Genomic DNA, 9,826 nt, shown 5'->3' on the forward strand with positions numbered 1-9,826 from the left:
CTGGTTTGAGTTTGTTTCTCCAAAGAGCAAATATTTATTTTCTTTTTCAAAGAGAAACTTCTGCCATGTTGACAAATGAACTATCTCCTAAACTTTTCTGGAATCATTTTTTATTTTTTTTTTTTTTTTTTTTTTTTTTTTTTTTTTGCAAAACATCTTTAAATAATGGACATTCGTTTAGCTCAGATGTAACTAACCAGGCCAAGCACAGCCTTGTCAACCAGCAAAGAACCTCCACCCCCTCCCCCTCCCCCACCCTGAGAACAGAACAGAGGGAGACCTGCCCCGGCGTTTACCCATGTGTTTATATGTTCTCAAGGAACTGAAAAATGAAGTCAGGAGCAACAAAGCCTTAGTGGATTCTCTCAATGAAGTGAGCAGTGCCTTGTTGGAACTGGTGCCCTGGAGGGCCAGGGAAGGGCTTGAGAAGATGATTGCTGAGGACAACGAACGCTACCGACTGGTGAGCGACACAATCACGCAGAAAGTGGAGGAGATCGACGCTGCCATTCTGAGGTCTCAGCAGGTAGGACCAGAGCCTTGTTGCCTAGGTGCACTCAAGCTGCCCAGGGTCTTTACCTGAACAAATGTGCCTTGCTGCTGGATTCCCACTCCAGTTGCTGTGCTTCTGAAATGAACTTGGGGGTTTCAGTAGACTTTCGCCAGGCTATGTCTGAGCACCAGGGCTCTACTAATCTACACAGGGTTAGCAGGCACCTGCACCCATTACGTCACAGACAGCACCTGCCACACAGGGAAAGCCTCGTTTTCCAAACAGAATGCTCTGTGTCTACATACATGAGTGCCGCTCACACTAGTCTTATGCCTAGACTGATGTATCTGTGAGCAGTTTGAATTCGTATACAGGTTGGTATCTACTGTCCCATGGTCATGCTTTTGTATGCAAAGAGAAAGTCTCTGTTTTTAAAAAGGAAAGAGTTTTCTTGGTTGATGTAGAGTTTTTTCCAAAGATGACTAAAGGGGGAAAAAATTATAGTTTCTGACCTGCCTGTGGCTCACACAGTTTCTACTCCAAAGTTTCAGAGAATTCTGCTGTTAGCCACAACCCTGTGGAAAATGGTGAGCAGCGAAGACAGTCCTGGGAATGGAAAGTTTAACTTCTATCCTTGTGGATATTTACATTTAAGTTGTGAGGTCCCTGTTGCAAACTCTGCAGGGGGTCATGCGGGTTTGTAGGATACCTCCAGCAGGAGATGTGCGACCGACCGACCTCTTCGGTCACACCAGGCAGAAGCAAGAAGCACACTCAGACTGTGGGAGGGGGTCTCCGAAGCCGGGTTCCTAGCATTGTGTAATCGTAATTTGTAGGTTCTAAAGCTGCATGCCCTGCCCGTCCTTTAATACACCAGTCAAGGGTCACAGAGGCTGGTGGAAGACCAGGCTAGCTCCCTGCCTAGGACATTTCTGTGAGGCGCATTCATGCCCGAGGAATGTGTTTGCCTGCCTGTTTTCCAGTTTGCAGGAATCTGTGTGCTTCATTGTTGTAGGAAAGTGGGTATGTTTATTCGTGAAGTTGATTCAGCTATTTTAAAATACCGGATTTTTTTTTTTTTCATGAAAATTTATTTGAACATTTCAGGGCTGGCACCCAAGCCTTCTCTGAGTAACAAGACAAATATTGTGTCCTTTGGGAGCGGGGTTTTCTTGAGCACTTGACTGTGTTCAGTTAGCTGAATGATACAAGACAGACACAGACTGAATGACAGGTTGAGTTCACATTGCTTAGCACACCCTGGAGCTTGCCCAGTCACTAACTACAGATCAGCTACCATAAGAAATGTTTGCAAGTGTTTCCCAAAGGTTTGGTTTTAAATTTAATCAGGTTAATGTCATAGTTCTTGAACCTAAAATATCAAAATGTGTCCTTAGAGAAAACAATATTGGCCAGGCATGATGATCTAGATCTTTCATGCCAGCACTCCAGAGGCAGACAGATGGATCCCTTCCTGGTTTTTATATGGATTTAAACTTGATTTTATTTGCCTGTATCCATTTTCAGTGTGGCAGCAACAACTGGGGGTGTAGGACTAGGGGAGACAAAGCCCCACGTCCCCTTGGGCTCTAAGGCATGTGCCTCATTTTCATTAGGTGGGGCTGGCCATTCCAGCTCTCTGCACAGCCTCTCCTGATAGCACAGTGAGGGAGGCCATGATGGTCTAACACTGGGTGTCAAGGAGGAAACCCTGACTCCTCACTGTGTCTGTTAGTTATGATGCCAGTAAGATATAGCAAAGGAAAAGTGCGTCAGCATCGTTACTTCGAGGCAGGCTGAGGTATGGACTCCACATCACTCTCCGTTTACACTGTAGGATGAGTCTTAGCTTTGGGCCAGTGGGAATAAAACTTTGTACCCTGTTTAACATCATCACCCCGGAAGGGATATGGTCAGACTCAAGGGTGAAACCCTAGGCTCTTCATGCCGCCTCTCTTGGCATGAGTGCGGTGGCATGTGATTGGCTTGGAGTGGGTATTGTATGTTAACTGCCTCACTAGGCTGCCTCGTCCCATGTTCTTTGGCTAGAGAGAACAGGATTCTCCCAGGCCTGTGTCTGCACCCATTGGTGTGTAAGGGTAGTCTGTCCATTCTGTATCTAACCTTGGATAGGTGAGGCTCTAAGAAATAGCAGAGAACGTATCACCCTTGGAGTATTGATCCCCAGGACACAAGGTTCAAAGCACTCTGCCTGGCTCTAAACGCTGTAGCTGCATGACCATATGCCATGCTTGGGGGTTTTAGATGTACTTCTGTTGGAATGAGAAAATTTGGTCTGTTCTGTCTTCTCGAGTGTTTACATTGTGTTAATGTAGAGTCCTTTTTTTATTGGTTATTTTATTTATTTACATTTCAAATGTTATTGCCTTTCCTGGCTTCCCCTCCACAAACCCTCTATCCCATGCACCCTTCCCCTACTTCTCTGAGGGTGCTCACCCACCCACCCACTCACTCGCGCCTCCCCACCCTGACATTTCCCTATGTAGAGTCTTTAAAGTAGAATTACTTTATAACTTATTTTTGAGCTCTGCCCATCTCTTTTCCTACCTAATTACCCTCCCCTACTCCCACCTGGATTTCCAGCAGGGCAGTCACTAAATTACCAACAGTATTAACTCCGGCTTTTACTTTCCCCTGACTACTCTGGACTTTAACATCCTCTACCAGGCTATGAATTTCTGGTACACTAAGGAAGAAAAACTCAGACATCTATGAATGACTACGAGTACATTCAAAGTCCGGGGTTCCATGGGGCGTTTACATGTTGTGCACGAGTTGTCTGAGCACATTCTTCACACGTGGGTACAGATATGTACACACACATTGAGACATAAACCCCTACAATGAGGAAATGGTAGTGTTTCATTATTTTATCACGGAACTGTGTGCTTGGACGGCACAGCACTCCCTGCCCTTCCGAGAATTGATGTCACAGGAAAAAAGTTATTTAAAATGGTATCTACTGTCAGCTTTTCTGGCAGTTAATGTTTGGGATGTAAGATGCCTGAAAAGGCCGCCATGGCACCCGCCATCCTTACATCCTAACTGTGATGTCACGGTATGGCAGAGCTAAGAGCTTGTAGACAGAGTTCTCTTAAGATGCTATGGAAAGAGAAACTGAGAGTCTCCAATTAGGAAGCAGGGTATTTAGAAGTCACACAAATAGGTAATATTTCTGGCACCAGCCACAGGAACCTGCTAACCTAATTATTATCTTTTGTTTAGTTTGAGCAAGCGGCAGATGCCGAGTTATCCTGGATCACTGAAACACAGAAGAAATTAATGTCTCTGGGTGACATCAGGCTTGAGCAAGACCAGACCTCTGCTCAGCTGCAGGTTCAGAAGGTGAAGAAATGCATTTTCAGTCTCTGTCTGCGTTACGTGTCGCCAGGCTCCAAGTCTAGAAAACATATCCATGTGGTTTTGCTTTCCAAGACCCTGTCCGTATAACTTGCTATTTTCAGCTACTTTGCTCGCCTTCACTGAATCACACCATGTCTTTGTATTTTGCCTTTGTTCGGTAAATCCCAGGCTTTCACCATGGATATTTTGAGACACAAAGACATCATTGATGAGCTTGTTACGTCTGGGCATAAAATCATGACCACATCCAGTGAAGAGGAGAAGCAGTCAATGAAGGTATCACCTTGTCTGAATGCTGGCAGGAAACTCCAGATGAATAGTATCCCCTGAGCATCTGCCGAGCAAGCGCTGAATTCTAGGATACTTGAGACTTTGTATCTGCAGCTGCTGTTTCAGCAACAGAATCATTACATTTAAGTCAGGCATCTTTTAAGGTTACAGAATAGCCATAAGAGACATGTCCCCTACAGGACCATCTCTATTAACACATCTGAGCTGTTAAAGTTTCCTTGACTGACCCAGGTTGAACATTTAACAGATTCAGTCAGTATCAACTGTAGTGTTGTTACGATGGCATGCTGGCTTATGTCAGTTACAAGGTATGGATGGCATCTATGGGTTATAGGCTCCCAGAACATTTGTAACTTTTAAGCTGAAACTAAACCCAAAATACATAGATCTTCATTCTGTGTGACGTTACTCACTGGAAGCCAGTAGGGGAACAGTGAGCTAAGTAGCTAAGGAAACAGTAGGTATCTGTAGTTTTACTAATTCTGCAGACTGAGAGAAAACCATCCACAGGTAATAGTGGTTAGCTCCACTTCTATACAGACATCTTGGAGAGCTTAAAGAAATGATGGCATGCTAATGCTTATGGTAAATACAGGCCCCAAATAAAGATATATAAATATCCATACCTCAAATTACATTTTAGATAAAATACATTCTCTTTCAGGCAGAGCATGAATAAAATTACAGATTATCCGTACCCTACTTTGATTTTGTGCAGTTAATTTTTATGTTAAGTTGACTTTTGTTTTTATGACTCCATTTGTGAAAGATAATCTTTCCTTAGATCATCATGTAACTGTTGGTAGACTTGTGTGAGACTTGCTTTCTAACCCTGAGAACGTTGTAAGAGTACTAGAGAGTTCTGCTTCTTGTATCTTAGTGCCTGCACGTAAAAACCAGAGTGTTCTCTCTTATTAACATGAACGTGTGCATAGAGACAGTTAATCTGAACAGATTTCGTTCATTTATTTATTCATTTCACATACACCTGCCCTCCCTGTGCCAAACGTACAGAACTGGTCAAAACATAACTAAGCCACAGCTGCCGTCCTGACAAGTGTGTTTTCTCGTCTTGCTTTCTAGAAAAAGCTGGACAAGGTACTGAAGAAGTACGATGCCGTCTGCCAGATCAACTCAGAGAGGCACCTGCAGCTGGAGCGGGCACAGTCCCTCGTTAGCCAGTTCTGGGAGACCTATGAGGAACTTTGGCCCTGGCTAACGGAAACACAGCGAATCATCTCTCAGCTGCCTGCCCCAGCTCTGGAGTACGAGACTCTGAGGAGACAGCAAGAGGAGCACCGGGTGAGAACGGGAGGCTGAGCCCTAGAGCGGAATGGAGGGCTCCAGTGGGATATCTAAAGTGCTGCTACACACCCTACAGAGACCGGGCATCGTAGCAGTGCTGTGGTGTGTGTGGTCAGCACTCTCTCGCAGCTGGGTACCTGTCACACACTGTACAAATGATCCCCGTACCAACTTTCTTAGAATAGTGCACACCACAGCCCATCCGGGTAGGAAAAGGAACAGCATTTTAACGTGCTAGCGACGTGAGCTTTTGAGATGCTTCCAACCATGTACATTGAATGCATCCGACATATGTATATGTTGACTGTGTCCTATGCTCGATATATTATGTAGTGGTCAGAGCCATCTAAAGTATCAGAAACCAGAGTAGAAGTGGACAGAGGAGCCATCATGCACGCAAAGCCCCTGAGTACTGAGAAAATGTACAATGCCATGCATCTGTCAAATTGACAGGATCAAGAAAGCTAGCGGCCGTCATCCCCACCTCCACTCTGTAAAACGCTGAGTCGGTGACTTAGGTATATGAAGCGTACATGGGACTCTGGCATCAGGAAGCCCTCCCTTTAAGAGATGCTTAACTGTTAGCACCACTAGAAACTTAGAAGAGTGTAGTTGGGCGAGGGCTCACATCTCAGAAGATCTAGAGTCCTTAACATTTCTAGACTTCAGAACCTAGTCGTTCTCCTTGGTCTGTACCAGTGTATTCTGAAGCTAGTCGGGAGGGGGTAAAAACCAACCCAGGAGATGTGACAATGTATTTTAAAAGATATGATAAACTTGTTGGTTTTTTTTTTTTAAAGATTTATCTGCTTATATTCTGTGTGCACAATTCTTTTCCTGTATGTCTGTCTGTACCACGTATAGACAGTGCTCAGAGGCCAGAAGTGGGTGTTGCATAATTGGGGACTGGAGTTTTGGACAGTTGTGAGCTGCCATGTGGGTTCTGGGAATCGAACCCAGGCCCTCTGCAGCGGCAGTAGCTGCTCTTCCCACTGACTCATGCCCGGCTCCTCCTGCCAATCTCGGTCACTTTTTAAAAACATGTTGGCACGGAAGACTATCCGTAGCTGACGTTCTTACCCAGAAGAGAGTTAGCTTAAGGCAAAGTTAAATTTTTAGGACGTTTTATCTAAATCATTCAGCGAGTGAAATACTTTAAAATGAGTCGGAACTGACTCTCACTTCAGTATGAAGTTTTGTCGCCTCAGAAATCCTGGTGGCTGGTCACCGCACGACTCTTAGCAAAAGGCAGGTCATGAACATCTCCGCCGTAGGTGACTCAGGCAACTGCTTTTAGAATAAACACCTAGTGGCAAGAAATGGCCATGAGGATAAGGGCAAGGGTGTTACAGCCACATCTCCAGGCTGTTCATAGAAAATGTTAGCCCTTGCAATAATGCTCAGTGTAGAGCTGTGTGTTTAGTCTCTTAGCCTTGAAATCCTTAAGAGTTGACAGTAATACACAGGGTCAGGAGAGATGGCCTGGCAGCTAAGAGCACTCGCTGATGTTAGCACTGGTTTAAGATCTTAGCATCCACGTGGCAACTTCCCACCTCACCTGCAGCTTCACACACACAAGTAATTGTAATAACTGATAGAAATGAATCAATATATTTAGTATACGTATGCCATATATATGTAGACCAGGTTCTAAAATATAATATTTTGTGATCTTTATGAGTACCTATCTGATACTGGTTCACATGTATGACTATGGTGCCTATGGGCTCACCTCATCCTCACACCTCTGTATCTTGAGGTTTTTTAAAATCCCACTATCCTGCCTTTCTTCTCTGCCCGGCCGGAGATTCTTCCTGTTCCCGAGGCCCCCTCCCCCAGTGGTTTCTGCATGTGTTATAAATATGCAAAAGGAAGCACCTAAGAGCCATGGCTCAGCCCCTTCTCTGCAGACAGTGTGGTGCTCTTGTGAAAATGGGCAGCTCTTACCATGAAATGCACGTTTACTGTTTCCATTACTGTCTGTCCCCTGAAAAGCACGCGGGACTGGATGTCGTCTGGTCTTGTGTTGGGGTTCCTCCTCCTGGCAGAGACCTGGACCCATGCCTTGAGGTGTGGAGGGGACTTGCTCAATGGTTCTTGCTGGCTGGATGCATTGGAGGTGTGACCGGCTATAATAATGGAGGTGTGACTCAGATACTGAGAGACTGTTTGGCTCATTACAGCAACTTCGAGAACTGATAGCCGAGCACAAGCCACACATAGATAAGATGAACAAGACTGGGCCACAGCTATTGGAACTGAGCCCAAAGGAAGGCATTTATATCCAAGAAAAGTATGTGGCAGCGGACACCCTCTACAGTCAAATTAAAGAAGATGTCAAAAAGCGAGCTGTGGTACTTGATGAGGCCATTTCTCAGTCCACCCAGGTAACCCTCTCCACACTAGGAAAAGACTGCATTTCATCCCCACAGCCAAGCATGCAAAGCATTTTCCTGGACCCTCTGGTCAAACTTCCTCTTAAACGATGTCACTGGGGTGACTCTTAAGTGTGGTGTCTTTTCTCTCAGAGGTGGGATCTCTTGTAGCCAACTCTTGGGTTTCTCTGCCTCCTCCAGGGTACAATAAAAAAATAAATCTCAGTGAGCGGGAAGCCTGCTGGCAGCAGTGGTCAGATACTTGCATCAGGGCCCTCGCAAGTGGAGCACAGTATTTTTCATGGAGGAGAGAGAAGAAACTGTTACAGTTGTTAGTAATAGAGTTTTCCTTAAGAAAAGCGTTGAGAGGAAATCCCGAGCAATAAGCCAGATAAAAATGATAAGAATATTAAGTAGGAAGCAGGGTTTTTGTAAAGACCGTTTTTTTCAGGAAGTTGATCTTGTGAATACCTGCAGGTTCTCCACTTTCAAGGTTTCATTTTTTTATCATTAGACACTGGGCATCAGGGTGGCATTCTCTCTCTCTCTCTCTCTCTCTCTCTCTGTGTGTGTGTGTGTGTGTATGTGTGTGTGTGTGTGTGTTTCTCTGTTCCCCTCGTTGCTGCAGAGGCAACGAAGAGGATGAGAGGGCTTGTGTCATGCTGCGATGGGGCAGCAGGACAGGACCTCAAGCAGGAGCTGAAGCAGGAACCATGGAGGGTCACTGTTTGGTGGCCGACTGAGCAGCCCATTCTTGGCTAGCTGTCTTCTACAGCCTGTCATGGGTGGTGCCGCCCACTGTGGGCTGGGCCCTCCCTCATCTACTCCCAGTGAAGACAGTCATTCATAAACATTCCTGCAAGCCAGGCTGAGCTGCTTGGGGGATCAAGTGAGACTCTCGGACGAGTCTAGGCTGTGTCCGTTGGCAGTTAAAGCTAACTTGAACAGTGTTGGTTCACTCAGCTCGAAGCTACAACAGAGTTTAAAGTAAACAGGGTTTTATGACGCTGTGTCATTGCACATGACACCTTCATAAATATGAAATTAGCTTTTCTGTATATCCAGTTGTGTGTTTGGCCATGGATTACATACAAACTTGGGATACAACATTTGACATATTCTTATTTTGTTTAATTCTATGGGTTGTTGTTTTGTTTTGTTTTGTTTTTCCTCAATTGAGGAAATATATAACTCAAGGAATCCCTTTGGACCTAATCAAACCACCTAATCAAAAACTATGAGTTTTACATGCACTCATACTTTTTAGGATCTCAAAGTGGTTGTCTGAAATGAATAATCAGTTTGGGCAGCCAAATGTGCAGCTTCTCAAAAGAAAAAAATAAGTTTAATTGTGATAAAATTAAATATCAGGTTAGGATTCATATTGCTACAAAGGAGCATAGACTGCTTCTTAGTGAAAACATTGAGTTATTGATGGGAAACTCACGTGTTCTCCCCCCAAGGGTGTCTGTCACACAGAGTGCACAGAGGTCATCACTTGGCATGGTTTCATGCACAGCCGAATGTAACCTTTTGGATGGAAATGTTGGCAGAGGGTCTTCAGCTTTTAGTCAGGGGGAAGTTTTACATGGGAGGTGACAACAGCCCATCGTTTCTACTCACAGTTTCATGACAAGATCGACCAGATCCTTGAGAGCCTGGAACGCATTGCGGAGCGTCTGCGGCAGCCGCCATCCATCTCCGCCGAGGTGGAGAAGATCAAGGAGCAGATTGGTGAAAATAAGAGCGTGTCCGTGGACATGGAGAAGCTGCAGCCGCTATACGAGACTCTGAGGCAGAGGGGAGAGGAGATGATCGCCAGATCCGAGGGCACCGAAAAAGATGTATCTGCCAAAGGTGACGAGATGGGCTCAGCTTGCTTGTTTGTTTGCTTGTTCAGCTGGTCTTTTCTTTTGTTTTTGAGACGGGGTCTGTCTGTCTGTCTGTCTGTCTCTCTCTCTGTGTATATATATATATA

At 45.1% G+C, this 9,826-nt stretch overlaps 1 protein-coding gene across 4 annotated transcripts in view; it reads left to right on the top strand.

The window, feature by feature from the left end:
- Dst (dystonin) overlaps positions 1-9,826 on the top strand; it is a 398,187-nt gene that overhangs the window by 344,189 nt on the left and 44,172 nt on the right. For all 4 annotated transcript variants that reach the window (XM_029481652.1, XM_021175158.2, XM_029481658.1 and 1 more), the window contains 2 exons: positions 7,657-7,860; positions 9,474-9,705. In XM_029481652.1, coding sequence (XP_029337512.1) covers positions 7,657-7,860; positions 9,474-9,705 — 436 coding nt within the window. The remainder of the gene's footprint in view (positions 1-7,656; positions 7,861-9,473; positions 9,706-9,826) is intronic.

The sequence above is a fragment of the Mus caroli genome, chromosome 1 (assembly GCF_900094665.2).
Source record: "Mus caroli chromosome 1, CAROLI_EIJ_v1.1, whole genome shotgun sequence".
NCBI classification, from domain to species: domain Eukaryota; kingdom Metazoa; phylum Chordata; class Mammalia; order Rodentia; family Muridae; genus Mus; species Mus caroli.